This window comes from Triplophysa dalaica, chromosome 6 (assembly GCF_015846415.1).
Source record: "Triplophysa dalaica isolate WHDGS20190420 chromosome 6, ASM1584641v1, whole genome shotgun sequence".
NCBI lineage: Eukaryota > Metazoa > Chordata > Actinopteri > Cypriniformes > Nemacheilidae > Triplophysa > Triplophysa dalaica.
The window spans coordinates 1259981-1284109 of record NC_079547.1 but is presented as its reverse complement, the minus strand read 5'-3'; the positions used below and the strand labels follow the sequence as shown (position 1 = coordinate 1284109).

Sequence of the window (24129 nt, the reverse complement as noted above, 5' to 3'; positions counted from 1 at the left end):
GCTCATTTCAATTTTTTATGTTTCAAAGCCTACCGTAATATCACCAAGAAAACTAGGCTCTTATTAAGATGTCATGCCACTGAAACTAAAATACAAGACTTTTCTTATAGGGGTCATATAATGGATAAAAAATAGATCAAGGTGTAGGTGTCTCTCAGAGCATGTGTGTTGTAGGACTGTTTATTCTAAATCTTGTTCCACTTTGTTGGCAATTTTTTTAAGCCATCCATATATAAAGTGAAACAGTGAATTTAGAGTAAATGCTCTGAGTTGCATTTGTTGCTTGTGAAATGCAAACGTCACAGTACCTCATGGAACCACAAGAGGGCGCATTGAACTACTTTTTAGAATGTAACATTTGCACTCGACCCCACCCAACATTTTCAGAGCTTCAACTGGTTGGAATAATAATCCGTGCAATGATGTAATGACACTTTTAAGGCATACATTTGTGTTTTTGTATTAAACCCGTTTACCATTTAACAACCCCCCCCCCCCAATTTCGAACATAAAGAACCCTTATCAGTTCATACACAGACAGACGAGGGATGCTCATCTCCTGCAGCAGCTTTTAGCATTCAAGATCAAAGGAGCAGTTGATGTCAAAGGGAATCCCAGAGGTCACTGAATAGAAACTATGAATGAATGAATGAGTGTGGGACTGAGAGAAAGACTGGTGTTGGTCGGGGAAAGCCTGCTTAAAACCGCCAAGCATTGTGGGTAGACGCTGTGTGATCATGGTGTGGTGATGTCAGGTTGCCAGGCAACAGGAAGAAGGGCACTCCAGCAGGGTCACTCCTGATTACAGAGTGTTTCTGGACACACGCACGCGCACACGTTGAGATCTTGAGTGTATGTTAAAACAAGAGTCTATCAGTGCTAGAAGGATGATTACAGTCAGAACAGACTTATTTTAGATCTTCTCTTCACCTCTCCTCTATACCTCTTTTTAATTTCAGGTTTTGCTATCGGAGTGAAGAATACAATCTCAAATAGCTAATAAAAGTCGACTTAATTTGACCTACAGTGTTCATTACATTTCAATTGTTTATTTATTTCTCTATGGCACAAATATACCAATACAGCCGAAAGACTGGAGACAAGATGCTGCATATTTGACAAACCATTTTCAAAATGGCTTCCCAAAACGTGCTTTATTTTGGGAAACTACAGTGGATGTCTGCAAACCCTTCGCTCTGCTCTAGAGGACAGAAGTTCATTTTTGCACATTCAAAAAAAATCATAAACATTTTAAGTAACGCAAAAAGAAATTGCTCTCCGTGTAAATGATACAGTTCCGCAAATTCGAGATACGTACGCGTCAAAACGAATATAACAAGTTAAAACTTTGGTACAAAAGATATGATATTTATTATTTTGGCTTAAAATAACGTCACCATGTGGTTGGTTAATATAGTGCATGCAGTTTACTACCACACTACGAAGGAAATATGACGACCACTGATTGCTTCATAAATTTTTATGTACATTTAAAACCAGGAGCCGGCCCTCACATGTAGCGCTGTGCAAAAAAATGTAAACAAAGTAAGTCAATAAAAAAGAACAAAACAAAAGAACATGAGCTTGAAGCTACTATTTACAATATAAACAATAAAAAGGATGAATAAAGCACATCGACGGTGGCCCCGGTACATACGGTCAAAACACATGTCTCTCTCTCTCTCTCTCTCTCTCTCTCTCTCTCTCTCTCTCTCTCTCTCATGAATACTCTCTCATCTTTATTTTTCAAACTCTTCATCTCTCTCTCTCTCTCTCTCTCTCTCTCTCTCTCTCGCTCACACACACACACAAATTACAGGCATCCAGATGACAGTTTTAAGTGGCATGTAAAAGTGCTCCTCTACAGAGTCGGGTACAGAGGTGAGATACAGCGTGCCAGTACATATATATACAAAACCACCACTACTAGATAACCAGAAGAGCTCATGTCATCAACCCAACTCTTTGTGTGAGACATTGAACCTCAAAACAAAGGAAATTGTTCTTCAGCAGAGATCCGCTGATTGGATGACCTGCACCTATGCACGGTACGCTTTCAAACTCGGAAGATGTATATATTTATATTCATATGTATATATATATATATATATAAGCATTTGTTCAAAATTAATGAGGTGAGACATATCTGGTACATAGACATTCAGTAGGGTTACATCACTTCCGGTTACGGTTATCAGCGTATACATTCGGGATTCTAAACGTCTGCTTTGAGGGGTGGATGGATGCCCTGCGATTCCCTTCATCTGTGGTTACCAAGTTAAAAGTCTGAGTGGTTAAGTTTGGCAGTAAAATATTATGTTTGATCAGACCATTTTCTTGTTCGTGTTCAGTAAGGCAATGCAGAGCTTCATTGACTAACAATAACAAAAAAAACATTCTGTTAGTGAAAATCCTGATTTGTACAGTCGATTGATTTTCTACGCTTGGGATGCTAATGTATACGTGTGATTTTGTTCGGCATTCGCTAGCGCTAAATAAACGTGGTCCCATCACAGGTGCGCTAATGACTGGGGCCCCCCTTGAATTAATGGGGCCCGATTTATAACAGGGCTCCCGCTCCAGTACCTCAGAGATGACGTATTTTTGTAGGCTAACCCGGAAGTAAGTGCCACGCTACTTCCCTCGACTGGAAGCCTATGCATTTTCCAAATAGACTTTTGGAAGATCGCCAAATATATGCTCCGTGATTATTAAATGTTCATACGTTTCGGTAATCTAGATAATCTTCACGAATTAATACAACATTTGTAACGTTTGAAGCCGAAATACAATCGGCAGAAGTAAAAAGCTAACATGATGCTATAAACAGATTACACTTTCAAACATTATTAAAAATGTGTTCCCTGGTAAGTAACTACTCTATGAATTAATCCACATCTACAATTAAAAATATGTGTGCCCATGTTGCATTATTTGTGAGCTTTATAGGTGTGATGACGTCTAACGTCCACGCCAAAATAAGTATTCGCTTTTAGCAACTTGTCAGCAATCGCTGTTTTTAAGACACAATATGGCTTTAAAAAATCACAAGTGGGTTATAATTTGTGTGTTTTATTTTATAGAAATGTGAAAAGATTTTGTGGTATTGTTTACCACAGACCTTATTTCGAAGGGATTTCCCAAAACCCATTAAAAACCCCCACATACTTTAAAGCGATGGAACCGTAACTCCTCAAATGCTAACTCGCTTCCGGGTTTTGCATACAAAAATATGTAATCTCTGAGCCTTCCAGCAGTATAAATATGCATTTGGCTGCCCACCTCCTCACTGGCCCGGGGCAATGTTTTCCGTTCGCCCCCACCTGATGATCGCCCCATTACAGACGTGGCCTTTAATGAAGTAGTTCAGACAATCAAACCCATGAGTAGAAAAGTTCAACATGATAAAAAATGAGCTAACAAAAATGTGCAGGTATATAATACGCCATTCATTAAGAAAGACACCAGTGGTAGCGGTTAGCGCTAGCTACCCATGACTATAACAGTTCCTCTCAGTCCTCATGATTGTTTGACAACACTCGAAACTAAAAGACGAACTCAGGCGCCACGCTTGCCACTTTCTTTCCTCAGGGATACAACAGTCATACACTTTTAAGCGCGCATGCGTGTTTGTCGCGTTGACGCTGGCACTGTTCTAAAATGAACGCTTTCCATGGACGCACCCTAAGGCTAGCTCGGTGCACGGACGCACACAAAAAAACACACACACTCACACACACACAAACAAACAAACTCAGCCCCACACACACGCTCAGTTTGGCATTAGTTCCAAAACCGTTGGAGGTGAACCACACCCGCTGCTCTCTATCTGCCCTGTAAACAGTGTCTCTTAATTGAAAAAATAAACAGTCCATCGCTCATTTTTTTCTGTCCCTCGCGTCATTTGCTTTGTCCTCTTTCTCTCTCCTTTCCTTTTCATATTTGTCCTTTTCCGATTTGGCCACGCTGTTGTAGGATGGCGGAGAGGCGGAGGACGGAGTCATGTCCGTTTTGTCTGACGTCGAGTTCTCGTGAAACTTTCCGATGACGAGCACCTCCTTCTCCGGGATGGCCGCTACTCCGTCCTTCAGCCGTTGGCGATACGCTTCCACGGCCTTCTTTACAGTCTGCCTTATGCGGTAGCGTCGGAAGGCCCTCTGTATGATGATGACAGACATCTCCTCGTGTTTGCGCCGAAGGGTCGTGGTGATGGGCTCGTAAGAGACTTTCGACGGATTGGAGGCCATGAATCGATCCTCCATCTGTCCTCTCAGGGCATCCATCTCACCCTCCTCGCCCAGGACCCTCAGCGTGAAGGCAAACAGGATGTCCAGGCAGTGGATTCGATCGCCGCTCACCATGGGCAGGTCCATGGCTATCAGCTGGATCTTGTTGGGTTTCGGGATGCGCAAGGGAGGGTCCAGAACGTCTGCGAAGTCGGACAGCTTGTGGTACTCCACGAACTGCGTGGCGTTGGGGTCGAAGCGCTCCCAGACTTCATAGAACATCTCAAAGTCGTCCTCGCTGAGCGGCTCGGCGCTCTCCTCGGTGGCCACACTGAAGTTCTCCAGGATCACTGCGATGTACATGTTCACCACGATCAAGAAGCAGATTATGATGTAGCTCACGAAGAAGAAGATGCCGACCGAAGGGTTACCACAGTCGCCGCGGTAAATGCTGCCCGGGTGCTCTGTTTCACTGTCGCATTCGGGAGCCTGTTTGTTCAGAATGGGTGCCAGGAGACCGTCCCATCCCGCGGAGGTGGTGATCTGGAACAAGCAGAGCATAGAGTTCCCGAAGGTCTCGAAGTTAAACATGTCGTCGATCCCCGCCTCCCGCTTCACGTAGGCGAAGTTAGACATTCCGAAGATGGCATAGATAAACATGACCAGGAAGAGGAGAAGGCCAATGTTGAACAAGGCAGGAAGTGACATCATCAAGGCAAACAGAAGAGTACGAATGCCTTTGGCTCCTTTGATGAGACGAAGAATGCGTCCGATTCTGGCCAGCCGAATGACTCGGAATAACGTTGGCGATACAAAGTATTTCTCGATAATGTCGGAGAGGAACATGCCTGGCGAGAAAAGACAAATGTTTACGAATGCCGCAACCTACTCTAGACAAAAACGTAAAGGCAAGCTTCATTTTAAGTGTTGTTTTGTTCCAGAATGTGAATAAACGCTCTTACCAACAATTGACAGAATCACCACAACAAAATCGAAGACGTTCCAGCCGATGGTGAAGTAGTACTGCCGCAGGGAGATCATCTTGAGAATGCATTCTCCAGTGAAGAGGATGATGAAAACCAAGTTTATCCAGTACAAGATTTCATCCATCTCCTTCGTTTGGTCATCTGTTTCCACCATCATGGTCACCATGTTCAAGCAGATCAGGATCATGATGACAATGTCGAAGGCTTGTTTGGTGATGAAGTCAAAGACCAGACCTTGAAACTTGTTCTAGAGGGTAGAAAGAAGGAAAAAGTAAGAAGGCCATTTTTCTCTGTGAAGAATGACAGTGGTGTCACATGAGGCGTGTGTATCGTACCGCAGGTCTGGGAATGGGCTTCTGGGGCTTCTTTGATCCAAGCTTCTTCATGGCATTGTAATATTTCTTCTGCTCTTCTGTCATGAAGATGTCCTGACCTCCAAGGTAAAGAGAAAAAAGAGAAGACTGGTTACAACCACGGTTTTTTGAACTCCTCCCGTGACCCTCAGAAAGGGTCAAAGAGGTTGTTCGACCTGGTTCTTTTTTCTCAATAGACTATCATTTTGTGCTCTACAAACAAAAGCACAAGTAATCCACCTATTATATTTCTTTCAATCCAAATTGAAAACGCCAACATGCCTGGGCCGTTATGCACACATGCAACAATGTTGAGGCTGTATTAACGTGTATGTCGCCCTTCATGAGTTTAAATACTTATCTTCTTCTTCTGCTGGTTAAAGTTATCGATGATGACACCAATGAAGAGATTGAGAGTGAAGAAAGAGCCGAAGATGATAAAGATGACGAAGTACAGGTACATGTAAAGGTTTTTTTCATATTCCGGCTGTTGCTCCAACTGTGAGAACAAGAGAAAGCAAGTTTTAGTAAAAGAATAAACAACTCTTGCCTTACATTTGACAAGTTAAATAAAAAGACCATAACCGCTTACATTGCGAGAGTCCACGGCCGCATACATAATGTCCATCCATCCTTTAAACGTGGCCTTGAGGAAAAAGCAAAGATCAGAAACTGTTAACTCTTTACTATACACTATATATAAATTTCACTGTTTCCTTGCATTCAAAACAACACAACTCTTGTGAAATATTGAATAAATTACTATATTACTAATCACTAGCCAGACCAATATAAATAGATATATGACACCAATAACCAAACATAACATCATCTTAGAATTCTTCATTTTTTCTTCATTTTTAATCAAGGTTATTATTATAGTTTAATAAAACTATAAAAACATTTATATTAATTAGATTGGATTTCCTTATTAGGAAATCATTAAAATCAAATTTCACAATCAAATTTAAACTAAAACTGAAAAAATTAGGAAGAGAACAAAACATTAGATTAATTAATTTAATTTTATATAATAATAAAAGTATATAAGTTTCATAAGTTTATATTTTAATAAATCTAGTTTATATTTGAAGAGTTTGGTTTCAAAATGTGTTAACTCTGTTTCATTATTTTTCTAAAATCATGATTTTTTATTGTGCATTCTAATTAAATTAAGTCAAGCTGCAGTTGGTTTGTTTTGATTTAAGCCATCATGATAAAAAAACAAATTTTTGACATTTTTATCTAATTTGGAAAAAAATCTTTTCAGATTCTCGCTGTTCTCACCACTTGCAGTAGTGCCAGGTATCCGGCTCCCACATTATCGAAATTAATCTTCACGTTTTTCCAGTGTGCTGATTCATTGTTTGCGATCAGGGCCATGCAGTCGGATTTGTTGTTGACCACGTCGATGGGAAACATCTCATCACTGGTAATATTGATGCAGTGGTAGTATTTCCCAGCGAAAAGATTCACCCCCATGATGCTGAAGATCAACCAGAAGATCAGACACACCAGCAGCACGTTCATGATGGAAGGAATGGCTCCCAGCAGAGCGTTCACCACAACCTGCAGAAAAACAAATACGTCACATCACAAACACACCTTCATCCTGAAATCCAGCTATTGTATTTGAACGAGAGCTAGCATGGCTTTCAGATCTTTTTAAGTCGGATGACTAAATCCTCTCCAGAGAATAACATGTTTTTGAAAACTAAATTTTTTAAAGGTATGATTAACCTAAAAATATTCACCCTCATGTGATTTAAAACCTGTAAATGACTCTTTTTTTAGTGGAACTAAGAGAAGATATTTTAATAAATGTCTCGGTATTTTTGTGTTTTTACAGTGGAAGTCAAGAGGGTTCAGTATTGTTTGATTATCAACGTTCTTCAAAATATCTTCTTTTTGTGTTTTACAGAAGAAAGAAAGTCAAACAGGTTTGACATGAGAGTGAGAAATTGAGAAAGTCATTTCAAGTTTTGGATGTAATATCCCTTTAATATTTTTTATAGCAATCCTCCAAGACAATTGGCTTAATAAGTGTCAATAAAATATCTAGAACAAACAGTCTAAGAGACCTTGTTCTTTAAAGTGACTATTGATCATTCTGCTGTGATATATTGTCTCTTTTATAACAAATAACCCCAATCGTTTAATTATAAATCAACTGTTCATTGAACATATCTTTCAGGGGTGTATTACACATCAGTTTGAAAATGTGAAGGAAACCAAAATGAAAACAGAAAGAAAACCTTGAGAAGACACGATGACGTCACAACATTTGTTTACTGCAAATGAAAAGAGACACATAACAGAGAAAGAAATTTAAGGTCAAAGGCACAAACACAACAGCAACCACCACAGAATCATCAGAATAGATCAGAAAGAGTTTCCACGCATGCAGAGAGACATGCCCACTACAGATCCAGATCTATAAACACTACATACATACTGTATACATGTATTCAACATACGGTATGATCAATAAGATTCAGCAAGAACATGTAATTATACTCTTAACAATATTAAATAGAGCATCTTTAGGAGAATGATGTTACGTTCACTCATGTGTAGGCCATGTTGCTAGATTTATATCTTCACTGTTGTTTTTAGTGTTGAAACTATTTATTTTTATAACCAATGCTAATCATATGTGATAACTAACATGCAGTTCTGATTTTTATTTATAGTTTTACTTCTGCTTTTAACAACATCATGTAACCATTTATAAAGACTGAAATTTCACTCCTTCCTTGCATACAAAACAAGACCATTCTTGATTCTAAGAACAATAAATTGAGGTGTTTGACAGAGTGTAAATAAAATGTAAAAAAATACTGTAATAATTCAGAATAATTCATAAAAAAAACATAAAAAATGAATGTAATCATAATTTATTCTTATTTTAATCAAGGTTATTATAGTTTACTAAAAGTATTCAAATGTTTTCTCTGTTTAGATCAAATAAAATATTGGCCTAAAAAATATTTGGAAAAAAAAGAAATGTTGCACCAGGAATAAACTGAAATAAGTTTAAGCTCAGGCACAACAATTATAAACGTATTAACTAATTATTACAATTATTAATAAAACCGAACTAAAGCTAAAATGGATTAAAAAAATGATAAAAACAAACAAACAAAATATTCAAAAAAAGTATAAAATTAAATAAAGAAAATCTAAGCTCTAGAGTTCTTCATGCCTTAACTAGGGGTCAAGATATTCGGTCCAACAATGCCACTAAAAATGATAAACAAAGGAAAATATGAGTCTGAATATACAGTATGAAGCCAAAGTGTTTTTGAATGAATCTGAGTTTAATGCCTTTATAGTGAATTACTAAAAAATTAGAAATGTCTTACACTGATATCACTTGATAATTTCATACACTTCATCTGTGCTTTCATGAGTACCAGAGGTTTGAGGCGATACGTTTAGGGTCACAAGTGTTTATCAGACACCTTGTTTTGAAACCAACAAAGAATGAATGTTGATCCAGCAAAATGTCCTTTACCACATGATGTTCACTGCATATGTGTGCGTGTCTTACCCTCATTCCCTCGAAGCGTGATAAAGCTCTCAGAGGTCTAAGAGCACGTAGTGTTCTCAGGGACTTAATGGCAGTTAGTTCAGAGTAACCAAGAGCATTCGCTACCAGACTCACCAGCGACACCTGCGAAACACACATACATGCACGGGAGACACGTCAGAAAGCACTGAAGAGATTGCGTGTTCAAAGCAGCTCAGCCGTGACTCCATCACAACATACATCAACGATCAGAAAGTCCAGCCAGCACCAGGCGTTGGTGAAATATTTGACGAAGCCGTACGCGACCCACTTTAGAAGCATCTCCAAAATAAAGATGTACGTGAAGACTTTATCGGCGAACTCCAACACCGTCTTGACCGTCTTGCGCTGCTCGATGTAAATGTCCTCAAAGGCCTGAACGCACGAATGTTAACATTTTATTAGAAAGTTTGACAAATAGCATGCAACTCGAATTTTAATCACATGGGACTGTTGTGAGTGTGCGGTATTGTGTGTGTGTGTGTGAGGGTGAACACTCACCAGGGCTCCACTGCTGAGTAAAATCATGAAGATGATGAAGGACTCAAACCAGTTGTGCTCCACAATGATGAAGCAGGTTTTCCTCAGGTTCCACCAAGTTTTCCAGTTTCCCTTCTCTACATTCACCTGACAGCACTGAAATCTCATCACGCAGCCTGAGGAGGACGACAGAAAGATGATGTGATGAGAGCGGACGGCTCAAAAAAATATAAAAAAGGGGACGGCGAAGTAAACACTCAACAAGTCACAAAGTCACTTTTAAAGGGTGCTTGAGTGATTTGATTGAAATGGGTCACAGTCTGAAATCAAGTTGTGGTGTGAGTCAAGATTCACCAGTTTTTACACTCTTGACATTAAAGAGGTTGTGTTTCAGTGACCTGTGTTGTGCCTGGCTTAAATTCTTCATATCATAATGAAAACTAAAGGAACTGATATAGAAAAGTGAAAGTCATATGAACTACAAACAGGGTTGCCAGATCTGCGTTTTATTTTTTTTATTATGCGTGGAGAAAGAGGGATTTTGCTCTCTTTGCACATTTTTAAGGTATGAACAGACTGCGTTTATGAATACTATACACTGCACAGTGATTTTAGTTTTTAATATACAGGATCACTGTATATCACTTTACTATGATTGTTAAGAAGATATTGTCTATTGCATAAAATATTGACTGTAAAATATGTATTTTAGATATTTTAGCTTATTTTAAATTTTGGGTTTTGTTGCAACAGTAGCGATCCGTCATCGGGCTGATTTTTACCATGCAGATCTGGCAACACTGACAACAGAGGAGCTTAGAGTTTACAGTCATTGGATCTCATGAGCGTCTATTTCTTATAAAATATTATTTTTACCAATTCTGAATTGTGCATGTGTAACGGAGGCAAGCTAGTGTAGGGCTGTGCAGTATGTAAACCTCACTTCCCAACCTCAAGGACTCTCTAGCGACAGACGCTAGAGACTGCGGTCTTTAGCCTCCTCGCTAGAGCACCCGACTCCCACGCCGGACCGACCCGGTTCGAGGGCCGCTGTGAGCGGTGCGGAGCGTTCCGGTTACACATAGAAAATTTAGTTTCAACCTTTAACCTTAATACATCTTGTTTGATCTTTTTTCAAAGAGCAAGAAAATCAAAACATCACCTGAAAAATGTGAAAATCAGTAGTGAAATAAAATGTTTGACGGACACGATTACATTTTTTTTGTTGTTTTTAAATACAATACATTGAATTACCTAGATGAGGTGCACTAAATTGTTCATTTAAAATTGCAATTTATACTACATTTTGTGTCCATTCTCGTGCACAAACACACACCTCCGGTAAAACAGGCCTCAGGGTCCATGGACTCCTCCGGCTCCAACTCGACAGACTCCGCCCCCTCTCCGGGAGGCCGGATATCAACTGTGCTTCCTTCTGAGGAACTGAGAACGGTGTCGATCGGCAGCTTCTGCATGGCAGAACACCATCACACACAAGAAAGCAAACACACGCGAGAGATTAGAGTCCATCCAATGGCGCCGACTCGTCCAGATTGCTTTTACTTTTATTGTCAATCTCATGCAGTTCAAATCATTCAAAAGTACCTACATGCCCGTGGATTTAAGCATTGATTCGTTTGATTCGATCGTTTTTCTAATTTGCAGCCAGGCATGAAGACAAACGTCTCTGGCGTGACACTTTAATCTCACAGTCGGCTGTGGGTACATTTGATGTGCCTTCATTCCATCATCATGCATGTTTTTTGTTTCTCAAGGTGCAGTTTTTTTTTGTCTCATCCAAGCTTGTGATCTTGTCATCAAATGTCCAGTGCTTTGAGTATTTTCATGTCCAGTGCAAAACGTCAACCCCTTACCTCTCAGCCCACCCCTTCCGAAAAGAAATGATTTCGATTGGATACCCAATGCGTTTGGATTAAGGTGATGCAGATTATCACGTGAGCCCGCCCCTTTAAATGCAAACCCTTGATTGACATGAAAACACAGGCTGGAAGTCCATTCCGTTAAGCAGTGGTCAAGCTTCGGTCCGCCAGTCAGTTTGAAGAGGGGGGAGCCGCATTAGCGTTAACTAACACCAGAGCCGCACGCTAAGTCTGAGACAGCATCGCAATACAACGTCTTAAGGTTTTTCTTAAGAAAGTTGCTCTTCTAATATCATTATCAACGATATTATTGAACACTCGGGGGTCCTGCATACAATATATGTACAGTATTCAATATTCAACTGAAGAAGCATCAAAGAATTTTGTAAAAGCAAAACAATGATAATGATATGTTAAACCATAGTGTTGGACATATCAACGGACGTTGGGTTTTGTGGCTAAGAACTCTTGTTTCCATAATAATAAGGTATTTCTGGGTGAAGTTACCGTAAGCTAAAATACCCCACAGATAGGGATGCTGTCTTAAACTGAGCTGGAGCACTGGTTGCCGTGGCACCCAGCTAATGCGGCGTGGGGGAATGATGTAAGCATGCTGTGTGCACTTTCAGAATCTTCCAGAACGTTTGAATCACTTTAGTAATGTAATGAAAGCTGAGCAACCCTGAACAGGAGCTTATTATAAAAAACAAGCCTTCGCTTCACCCCAAAAAATATTTTAGACGCTGAATAAAGGTTACAGCGTTCTAATTAGTTTTCTCATTTCCTGATGTCCCATGTGTTTTCTGTTTCTGGTCTTTAAATCTGGAGGGGACGGTTTCACTTGCAACAATGCCATGTATTTTAATACGATATTTGATCATTTTACCTATTTCTATACTGTTACGTCGTCTGTAAAGCTGCTGTGAAAATTGCGAAAAACACTTGAATTGGATTGAATAGAAAAGTGTGTTTTGGAAAAGAATGGACAGTTTGATTCCATACAAAGGCATAGAAGCACTGAACGCCTTCTGTTTGTTTCATATTAGGGCTGTCAAACGATTAATCGCATCCAGAATATAAATTTGTGTTTACATAATACGTGTCCGTGTATCGTGCAAATTGTTTTTATTATAAATGAATGCAAACATACACATTAATATATATACATTTAACAGTGTTTTGAGATGTATTATTTATATTTACTGATAACTTTTATTAATTTGTATATTTTTCTTAAATATATGCATGTATGTGTATGTGTTTATAAACATATTTTATGTAAACACATACTTTTATTCAGGATGTGATAAATCACGATTAATCGCTTGACAGCCCTATTTTTCATAGAACATTAAATGACACAAATGCAAATGGATCTAAATTACAATTATAAACATCACTGTAGATCCAAAATATACTATCCGGTCTAGACTGAATACCACTGGTCTGGTCTAGTCTAGACTGATTATTGCATGAGCCTACAGTGCAATATATCACAGGCAGAAAACGCTCCAATTTTCAATTTTATAATAATAATCCGATTTAAACTAGTAATTTAAGAAACTCTACAGTAACCACAAAGTGTACTGAAACTTATATTCTATTCATATCAATCCAGGATCAATAAATAAAGTAGCTCTCGTCATTCCAGTATGAATCGTTTAGATTGTAAGATGCAGTTAAACTAGTGCCATGATCTACCTCTATAATGACTTTGATATCTGTCTTCAACTCACATCTGTGCACTCAAACACACACACACGCACGCACGGACACAACCGCAAGCTGTCTGAGTTTCTGCATAGAGTTATTTAAGCTCTAAATGCTCACTCATAGAAAAACATAACATACAAGCTAATGTAACAGAAAGATGCTGGATGTCAAATGATGGTCTTGGTCATTCCGTATGACTGCAAGTACTGTAAAGAAGCCCAGTACTACAGAAAAACAAAGTCATGTAAAAACAAAAAACAAAAGGCCGACAGCTGTCTCTCTTCGGCTCAAATCAGGGGGTTGCTCGAAGGGGAGGGAAGGGCACAGGCATTGAGAAATGAAAAAACAAAAACAAAACAACAAAGGGCAATCCGATCCAAAAAACAAGAGAGAGAGTGAGAATGAGAAAAGAAAGAGTCTGATTTAGATGACAGAGGCAGTCTCCATGGTTAGTGTGCGTGTGGAGGAAGATGAGTCTCTTACAGGGATCTCTCAGAGAAAACCTGGGGTTCGTCTGTCATAACGCTGCAATAACAGGTCACACACAGAGAGGAGATACACAACTTCACATAAACATGGATAAAAAAAACGTCGGCAACTTCAACACACTCAACTAACTTCAATAAGATATAGAAACAGTTAGAAGAAGAGGAGAGAGAGATTAACAGGTTAAGCACAGTGATGTAGACGGAGACACGCGTGGAGATGAACACACACGACCGCACGCACACACAGTATCACCCGGGGCATGGATGCTGAATTGAACAATTTCAAAACAAGCTCATTCATGGTCTGGGATGCATGATGCCGGGTCTGCTCAGTTGGTCGTAAATAATTCACATTACAATGTTTGTGTGTGAGACAGCGTGTTTATGGCAACACACATGATATAATGACACGTTGAGTGAACTCGACCTGCTACGGCGCCCGGAGGTTTGACTACAGATGAACAAGGTCAATGTTACCACAAAGCAACACACACACAATGGGAAGAAGATGATGTAATGGTACAGTAGCATCCGTAACACAACCTCTCGACTCCTGCGTCCTGGCGGTCTACAAACACCTAAATGAAACAAAGACTGGTGTGTCACGCACATTGAAAACGAAACAGACAGAGCACCCGCTTACCTCTTTACTGCCCTCCACGTCCGACGAATCGCTGCTGAAATCTTCCGTGTTGAGATTCTCAAAGTCAGACTCTCCCACTGCTATGGGCACGGTAACTGTCAGGCTGGGATTGTGTATGAACGACATGTAGTCGCCTTCCTCCATTCCATACTTCACGTGACCGTCCACCCCGTTGCCGGGGGAGACTCCCTTCAGATAGTCTTTGGTGAGGTCGACGACCACCGGAGCGTGGTTGGAGAGGCAGTTCTCTTTGGTGTCGACGTGGAGGTCGTCCAGGGGCTTCTCCTCATTCAAGGCGCCAGGTTTGGCGGCAGATAGGCAGAGATGCTGGAGGAAGTGCCGGAGAGCGGATTTGATCAGCGCGATGCCTTTGTGTATTCTGCCCACGGCGATCTGCAGGTTGTTCATTTCGCTGTCATCGTCCGTGGCCGCCAGATTGTCGGCGCTGAAAGAGCTCAGGAGCAAGGCCAGGAAGAGGTTCAACACCTGCCGCGCAAACACAACAAAACAGCACACGCTATGAGAATCAGCAAGGTCAAGCACCACTAACATGAAAGTATTTGAAAACACATCTGAGTCATATTTCATCTCAAAGTTAAAAATAAATCGTATTTCGCTTTCAGCTTTAAATCAAGAGCCAGATTTCTTCGTTTTTTTTGTAAAAAATCCTGCTTATGGGTGCGACCGTGAGTCAGTTGTTTCTTCTAGACGTCAATGAGGTTCAATTTAGACCAAATGGAAACGTTCGCCTGAGTCTCATCTGTGTCTCAGATATTTCTCTTAAAATAGAATCATAAATCTCACAAATGATATTTGGATTTGTCAAGTCTGCAATCTCAATATAACCTCAAACATTCTCTCAAATCTAGATTATTTGACTTCTACGATCACACCCTCATACTCTTCATGGATTTCATTTCTGTTTTATTTCCTTCTGAGTATTTTTAGGAGAACAATCCGAGACTAAGTTGAGAATTGATTGAGAACACGGTCAAATCTCTTGATGAGAGAGAGATGATCCATTACTTGAAAATGATCAAAATCGTTGTGCCTGGGTCTAAATCTAAACCTAAAATCTGGTTGATAGTAATGTCATAAAACTCTTCACCATCGTTGATCTTACCACCAGATTTCCAATGACCATGACCATCATGAAAACAATGAGACACATGGACTGTCCAGCCACTTCCATACAGTCCCACATAGTCTCGATCCATTCGCCGCATAGCACCCGGAACACGATCAGGAAGGAGTGAAAGAAGTCGTCCATGTGCCAGCGCGGCAGCACGCAGTCCTTCGAGATCTTACAGACGCATTCACGGTAGCTCTTTCCAAACAGCTGCATCCCCACCACAGCGAAGATGAAGACGATGATGGCCAGGACGAGGGTCAGGTTCCCCAAAGCACCGACTGAGTTACCGATGATCTTTATCAGCATGTTAAGAGTGGGCCACGACTTTGCTAATTTAAAGACTCGTAACTGACACAAAGAGAGAGAGTAGACAATAAGATGATGGTTCATGTAACCATCTGCACTATAGAGCTTATTAATCGATGTCACGCTGTGTTGAATGTTGCGCCATCTTGGCAGGACAGCTGCTAGTGCGTTCAATGCAGTGTTTTGTTTTTATTGTTTGATTAGGAATTATAACTGTGGTAGGTCGGTCTTGCTGTTTTAAAAACTGCAATAGTATTACGCAGAGTCGTCCAGGAAAAACCTATGGTGCTTTCACTTTCCAATTCTCAATATATCAACGGTCTCATCTCTCTAACACTAACCCTCTGTCTTTCTCTCAACAGATAGTGGTCTAGCGTTTTCTACTTTGTATTGGTACCTAAGGTATTATTGCTCCTGTATGATTTATCGCTTATTGCTCCTAAAACTCTTTGTAAGTCGCTTTGGATAAAAGCATCTGCTAAATGACTAAATGTTAATGTAAATATCAAAGAAAACAAGCAACGGTACATATCAAATTAATAATAGCAGTGGAGTATTATCCTTCCAAGATGGCGGCGCCACTGCAACATGCAACATAGAGTGAAGTCAGCTTCACATTCTCTACACACAGAATACATTTTTTTTGTTATTCAGATATAATAATTTTTACATAAATCATCATTTAAAGCCGTTTTTGACAAGTCTTTTGAATAGCTCTGTGCACAAGCGTAGTGATGAACTTCCGATGTTCCTTACAGTATAGCCTAATGGTCTCATGCTGGATAAAATGCTTAACAAGAGATTATTCACTTTATTTGTGGAATATAATATAAGAGCTAAATAAGAGCTTGTTTATTTTTATCAAGTAGCTAGTGCTATTTTTACAGCAGCTAGTGTTTTTTTAAAGTACATTTTGACAGAAATGTGGTTTCACCGAATCGTTGTTCAGGTATGTTAAGTCGTTTTAGAAATGAAACTGGAAACTGATATCCTGACTTCTGACAATATCGGAAGTTCGTCATACGCTTGTGTAAAGAGTTCATTAAGTTGCATTAGAGCTGAGTCGCTGCTCAAAATATAATTTTTATTCTCAAAATGCAAACAGAGGAGCTGAAGAGCCGAGGAGTTTACTCACCAATCTAAAAGAACGCAACACAGAAAGTCCCTCCACGTTGGCCAGGCCCAACTCCATGAGACTCAGACTCACGATGATACCGTCAAAGATGTTCCAGCCCTGCTGGAAGTAATAATACGGGTCGAGAGCTATCAGCTTCAGACACATCTCAGCTGTGAAGATCCCAGTGAACACCTGCGCACAGACACACACGTCGGCACAACATCAGAACTATAAAGAACCACAGTGTTCTACTACATGATAATTAAAAAGTTACAATATTATTGCAATATCTATAAAATTTTGAAAAGATAATATTCATCTTTTATTTGTTTTTTGTTGTGTTTCTATTTTTTAGGCCTATGAATGATACTCAAGATATCAGTGTAGGGAGGCAGAGAGAGTTTCTAACTATTGCAGCTCTTAAGGCTTGGATTTAGTTTTGACAATATTATCATGTGTGTAGTATTAACACAATATCAATAACCGTGCTTATTTTCCATACAGGTATATTGTGACACCCTACTTAACACAAGTGTGTTTGTTTTTCTTTCATGTGCACTTACAATGATGGTGGTAACACATTTCATTGTGTGCTTTTGACAGTTAAAGACATCACCTGTCTGAATCTCACAAATATAATGTAAAATTATCTTAAACTTAGAATTTAAATAAACTAAAAACATTTTGCAGCAGTGCTGGATATCATTTCTTCAGTCTTATTTTTCTGATGTTTGATTGCAAAATATCTATGATCAATTTCTATATTTCCTAAAAAGCAACTAATCTGTGGCCCTCAGATCCACAGCCCCCAGTGTGAGAACCCATGTCATGGAGAAAAATAATAGGAAATACAAAAAAAAACATTTTCTAGCAATGTAAAAAAGTGAATCTTGTTTTTCTCCCTTTTTTCCTTCTTTCTATATCTACTTGTTTAAATATGTTTGTATTTATTACTATCAGTGTTGATTTAGTTTGTAAGGTAACTTATTATGGTGGTAAGGGGTCGATAAATACGGGAAACTTAATTGTCTAACATGCTTGGTAAAAGTAAAAAAAATTGTAATACCAATAAAAAAGTTGTTAAAAAAAGTTAATCTTATATTTCTTTTTTATAATTTGATTTTGTACTGAAATCGTTATTAAGAGCAACACCTGGGTAAATATGTTATTAACTCATCACTGTGAAATAAAACCACAGAACTCACCAAGTTTCCCGCAGACAGGACATCATTGAACTCTTTTGTCATGGGATAATGCTCCATCGCCATGAAGAGAGTGTTGAGGACAATACAGATGGTTATGGCCAGGTCTATGAATGGATCCATCACGATCATATTGACAATCTCCTTCACCTTAAGCCACTTCGGATTGCAGTCCCAGATCAAAACACTGTTCGCAAACTTATACCAGCAGGGAGGACACTTCTGTCTCGACTCCTCCAGCTCTGTCGACATATAAACAGCCGTTATAATTTCCTACGAGTAACCTCATGCTTTAGTACATATTTGAGCCCTGCTTAAGGGTCCACCAAACGTGAAGCTCGCCAATAAGTGTGAGCAAAGCCCTCATGTCACATGCAAAGAGAGCGTTTGCAACAAAATTGTAAAATCACAGCTGAAAAAACACTGATAATAGCCCAGAACTAAATTAGGACATATGATGACCTGTTTCTCTATGGTGATGTCAATTTGAAACAAACAAATTCTGGGTCATGTGACCAAGAATAACATTCTATTATCTGTGTCTGTAAGGAAAACCACCACCATTGTTTTTGAATTGGATGCCATAATGAAGCGTGGATGCTCACATAACATTTCCACAATTGATGCTTAATGGCCGATGGAATACACATCAACCTGAATGCTCGTCACACAATGAATGTTTACCGAAGGCTCATGTGTTCTGATTGAGCCGAGCAAAAACATCAGACATTCCAAAGTAAAATTGATATCACGTTACACGCAGGGTCCAAAATGAAGTTTATGACCCAACAACAAATTACAGAGACGAATAGAGAAAATCGCTGTCAATGTTTTTTTCTCACTTACAGAATACTGTTATTATTTTATACGACAATGGATTTGTTTAGTGCATCTGCCCGTCTTATTTTTCAAAATCTCAGCATCATAGAGCTCTCTCATATAGAGACCATTATTGTTGATTTAATGTTAAAAAAAAGTGGTGTTAAGTGTGAGCTGAATATGGGTAGTTGCTTTGTATGAATGAGGTAATGCGTAATGGACAAGGTTTAGAGCATATTTAATATAACACAATGAATCAGGGGTGCGTTTCCCTAACATCAACCACTATAATACGATGGATCATTGGGGAAATTTACGATGTAGTTACGACTGTTTCCTGAAACCGTAGTAACTCTGTCGGAGATCAATCGTTTGAACCAAGTTGGATCAGCAATCTAGTCTGTCAAATAAAAATAAAAATTGTTGAACTATGCTGGAACGACAGAACTTGCGAACATAGTTGGCTAACAAAGCTTTTGGGAAACCACCCTTGCTTGGGTGATGTTATTATCTCTCCTAGACATCAATGTGATCAAAGAGTTACTATTACATTGTCGTTAAAATGACGTTTCATGCATTGTGTAATGTTGTTGTGTGTGAATGTAAGCAGTACGCTAAGTTGTAAAGCCGAGAGTGAACGAATAACAAAGTTATTGGATTGGGAAAAAAAGGATCGCGCGAACGAGTCATCTGTCAGATTTGGGTCACTGGGTGTAATGCCTGCCTACGTTCCATTTGCGACACTGCACACGGTAGACCAATCAAAGCAGACTAGACCATCTGACCAATCAGATCAGAGTGCGCTGACAGAAAGGAGGGGATTAGACAGTTGAATCGCCGAACGAATCATTTGAGGGTCACTCTAGAAGTGAGGAAACTGTCTATTATTAGAAAATTAACATGTATTCACAACCTGTATGTAGGGAAACTTGGTATTGGACAAAGTAGAACCTTAGAAAAACACAAAATATTTCCTCTTTAAAAGGAAAGCAAATGGAAACTTTTGCTTAAGTGTCTATTTAATGCTATTAAATCTTCTGATTTATAAAAGAGAAACATCTGACTGATATCATTCTCTGTCTGTTCATTCATCAGTCTGTCTGTTTGTGCAGTTGGGGTTTATTCAAACCTTCCATAGTGTTGGTCAGAATGCTGGCCACGCTCATAGCTCTCTTTCTGGCGACAGTTTCATCTAGATAATCCGACAGCTGGTGTGATCCTGAACGTTTCTTACGAGCTTCAGACTCTGTGGTCGTGCCCTATAGACAGAAACACGAATGTAGTGCATCATTATCGTGCCTGAAATGCGTAAGTGTTTACGTATGTTTAAATGTTAACTTTCATGTTACCTCTGGTAACAAGCGGCCGATCGGTGATGTTGGCACAGACGTGCCACCCACCAGAGACACCACGCCGTTGCAGTCGACGGTACAGTGCATCTTTCCATTGGCCGGCAGCATGATCCGGGGGGCGAGGCTGCAGTGACTGACAACGGAGCTCCGCCTCTCCATGCATCGAGGTACAAAGAGCGATCCGCGTCGACTGTCGCTGTCCTCGAAGGTGCTGTGCTCGTCATCTGCGAAATCGTTCTCCGAGCCGAAGTCTCGCGCCCGGCCGCGGAAACTGAACAGACTCGCACGGCTGTTTCTCCTCGGGGAGAAAAGAGAACCGCGGATGCTGAGGAGCGACTAAAACGAAATAAAAAAACACAACATGAATTTTCCAACGTTGGACATTTTTGGGCAGCGTTTTTCAGTAAGCAAACTACATTTCCCACAATGCCTACGGTCAAACAGGAAGTCACCTGGTTTGGAGTTGAGCATTTCTTCTCATAGGAGAGCCGGTTAGCATCCATAGAGAAGCGAAAGCCGGGCCGTCTGATGCTGTCCTCTGACGCAGACTTATGAAACTTCTCCTGGTCGGCTTTCTCTTCCTCCTCTCTCTGTTTTCTCTTCTTCCTTCGGTTCCGTCGCTCTTTTGCGCTCTTGGAGCTGACTCTGGACCCACCGGAGGAGCTCTCCTCCGACAGAACCCCCCTCCCGCTGTACTCCCCACTCTCTGTTGCTGCTGCCACGGCAACCTGCCAACCAATCGCAGCGCAGGCACCGTTGTCAGGGGCAACCAGAGGTAGACTTAGTTCAAGCTCACATACCATAAGCAAAGAAAGAGACGAATAAACAGTGTGGACTGATGGAGGAAGATGGCTTTATGTGATAAGAGGAAATTAAATCGATTAGTTGCGTTTTATTCTGTTCTCATCTGAAAACATGAAGATTATAGAAGCTTTATTGAAACAACCATAAACATATGTCTGTATGTATGTCGGTCCATACTGTATGTTATACATATCTGTCTGTCTCTGTGTGTTTAGAAGTCTGTCTGTCTGTTTGCCTGTCTGTCTGCCTGCCAGTCTGTTTGACTGTCTGTCACTTTTTACAGAAATATCTGCCTGTCTGTCTGTCTATATATATCTGTCTATCTGTCTGTCTGTGTATCTGTCTGTGTATATCTATATCTAACTGACTGTCTTTCTTTCTATCTGTCTGTCTGTCAATCTTTTCACAGAAATAGCTGTCTGTCTGTCTTTCTCTGACCTATCTTTCTCTATATATCTATCAGTCTGTTTATCTGTCTGTTTCTCTGTCTGTCTGTGTATGGGTCAATGACGTGACATGTATTTTTTGTGTCCAAATTCATTATTTTCCTAAAAAGAATTTGAATAAATACATGTCATATATCAAATGGATCTACAATATGTCCTTTATAAGAAACCCTTTTCATTTTATTGAAATTCAATAGATTTTTTGAGTTTTGGTGTTTGAAAGACCAAAAATGTCAGGTGGTGCGACCGTCCGAACATACAAACAGAGAACAAAACTGAGAAATAAATGTTAATTTTCTCACTAAAATTCTTAATAAAATACTTTGGCATGATTTTATGTTAAATTTCTTATATATGAGGTGAAAAATACTCAGTGCTAAATACATTAAATGTATATTATTTTAAATTAATATATGGTCGCACCACCTGACATTTTCTTATTTGTCATTGACCCGTATATCTAACTGACTGTCTTTCTTTTGATCTGTCTGTCTGTCTATCTTTTTACAGAAATATCGGTCTATCTGTCTGTCTATATCTTTATCTGTCTGTCTATCTGTCTCTTTATCTATCAACAGCAGTATCTACAGTATAAATATCTGTCTACTGGTATGTCTGTGTATATGAGTCTGTCTGTCTATCTCTACCTGTCTGTCTGTGTTCGATGAAAGTTTGAACCTCAGCATTAAAATACAGTCGTCATGTCTGAGTTAGTCTGTGTCTGACTCTTTTTCTCTTGTTTCTCGTGTTTGCTATGAGAAAGGACGCTCCCTGACTCTCTCTCATTATCTTCGGTTTCCATGGCGACAGGGCAGTGTTGGTCGCAGCTATGGTGCTGAGAAACTTAAGAGATGATGAAGGCAGAAGGAAAGATCAAAGATCAGGAAACGAGTGTAGAATAATGATCAAAACAAAAACAACCAAAGAGCAAAGACCAAGAAATAATGACCGTAGATGGACAAGGAAACTGTGGCCGGGGGATTAAATGCATGTGTTGTGTACCTGTGCCTCCTCCTGTTGTCTCTTTAACTGTTCTAACATGGCTTGAAACTCCTCCTCCTTCTGCTGGGCCTCCTCTATAGTGGCCTGGTTTTGCTCATCGTACGCCATGGCCACCACAGCCAGAATGAGATTCACCAGATAGAAAGAGCCCAGGAAGATAACCAGCACAAAAAACACCATGTAGGGCTTTCCAGCTGCACGTAGGGTCTGCCAGAGACAGAGAGAGTCACAATTATACACGTACAGCATAAAAACTGGATTAAATACTGGTTTATAACGAAAAGCCTTTTGGGGTGGGGCCTAATGCCTATAAGAACATAATAGCATGGTCTGGCCTGCAAAAAGGATGCCAGGGTGATGTCTGATGTCTAACAAGATAAAGGGTGTGGTCTAATGTCTGTGTTATGCACATAAGAATGTAAGGCTTTACAGTGCGACATACATCTTGCAAAGGCAACGAAAAAATGTGAGGTTAACTAATGGCGCAGCGCTGTTAATTTTTTGTTTGTTTTTGCAATTAAAACTTAATTTCCGGCCTAGTTTTTACAGAAGTTTTGATGCACATAAGAATGTAAGGTCGTGGCCTAGTGTCTACAGTAGGATGTTGGGGTGTGGTCTGATACACATAAGAATAAAAGGGCGTGGCCTAGTGTTTACAGTAGGATGTTGGGGTGTGTTCTCATACACATAAGAATGAAAGGGCGTGGTCTAGTGTTTACAGTAGGATGTTGGGGTGTGTTCTCATACACATAAGAATGAAAGGGCGTGGAATAGTGTTTACAGTAGGATGTGAGGGTGTGTTTACAGAAGGATGTTGGGGTGTGGTCTCATACACATAAGAATAAAACGGCGTGGTCTAGTGTTTACAGTAGGATGTTGGGGTGTGTTCTCATACACATAAGAATGAAAGGGCGTGGCCTAGTGTTTACAGTAGGATGTGAGGGTGTGTTTACAGAAGGATGTTGGGGTGTGGTCTCATACACATAAGAATAAAACGGCGTGGTCTAGGGTTTACAGTAGGATGTTGGGGTGTGTTCTCATACACATAAGAATGAAAGGGCATGGCCTAGTGTTTACAGTAGGATGTTGGGGTGTGTTCTGATACACATAATAATGAAAGGGCGTGGCCTAGTTTTTACAGAAGGATGTTGGGGTGTGGTCTAGTCTCTACGGAAGGATCCTTAAAAGAACAAAAGGGCTTGACCTGTGCTTACAGAATGATTTTGTGATGTGGTCTTATGTCTTTAAGAACAAAAGGCTGTGGGCAATACTTTATAAAAGGATGATAAAGGGCGTGGAAGATAAAATAAGATAAAGGGCGTGGCCTATGTAAATCTTGGTTCATGGACTATAACATGGACAGTAAGGTGAGGTAAGAGCTGAACCTGCTGGTAGAGATTTTCCCAGAAGTCTTGTGTCATGAGTCTGAAGAGTGAAAGAAAGGCCCAGCTGAACGAATCGAAGCTTGTGTAGCCATAGTCAGGATTACGACCAGCTTTTATACAATCGTAGCCCTCTGGACACTGTCTGTGAGACCAGACAAGCAGAAAAAGATTTTCAGTGCATTCAGGAGCCCAATGGCATACATCATTACATACACGTATATAAA

At 40.0% G+C, this 24129-nt stretch overlaps 1 protein-coding gene across 2 annotated transcripts in view; it reads right to left on the bottom strand.

The window, feature by feature from the left end:
- Positions 1-1195: 1195 nt before the first annotated feature.
- The window catches only part of scn1lab (sodium channel, voltage-gated, type I like, alpha b), a 32969-nt gene continuing 10035 nt past the window's right edge, over positions 1196-24129 (bottom strand). For both annotated transcript variants that reach the window (XM_056751135.1, XM_056751134.1), the window contains exons 9-27: positions 23906-24047; positions 22521-22727; positions 20721-20996; positions 20266-20604; positions 20046-20175; positions 18101-18339; positions 16914-17087; positions 15464-15820; positions 14341-14826; positions 10953-11085; positions 9638-9792; positions 9338-9511; positions 9119-9241; positions 6853-7134; positions 6158-6211; positions 5927-6064; positions 5548-5652; positions 5189-5459; positions 1196-5074 (exon numbers count right to left, since the gene is read on the bottom strand). In XM_056751135.1, the coding sequence (XP_056607113.1) occupies positions 3879-5074; positions 5189-5459; positions 5548-5652; positions 5927-6064; positions 6158-6211; positions 6853-7134; positions 9119-9241; positions 9338-9511; positions 9638-9792; positions 10953-11085; positions 14341-14826; positions 15464-15820; positions 16914-17087; positions 18101-18339; positions 20046-20175; positions 20266-20604; positions 20721-20996; positions 22521-22727; positions 23906-24047 (4981 nt within the window). In that variant the 3' untranslated portion in view covers positions 1196-3878. The remainder of the gene's footprint in view (positions 5075-5188; positions 5460-5547; positions 5653-5926; positions 6065-6157; positions 6212-6852; positions 7135-9118; positions 9242-9337; positions 9512-9637; positions 9793-10952; positions 11086-14340; positions 14827-15463; positions 15821-16913; positions 17088-18100; positions 18340-20045; positions 20176-20265; positions 20605-20720; positions 20997-22520; positions 22728-23905; positions 24048-24129) is intronic.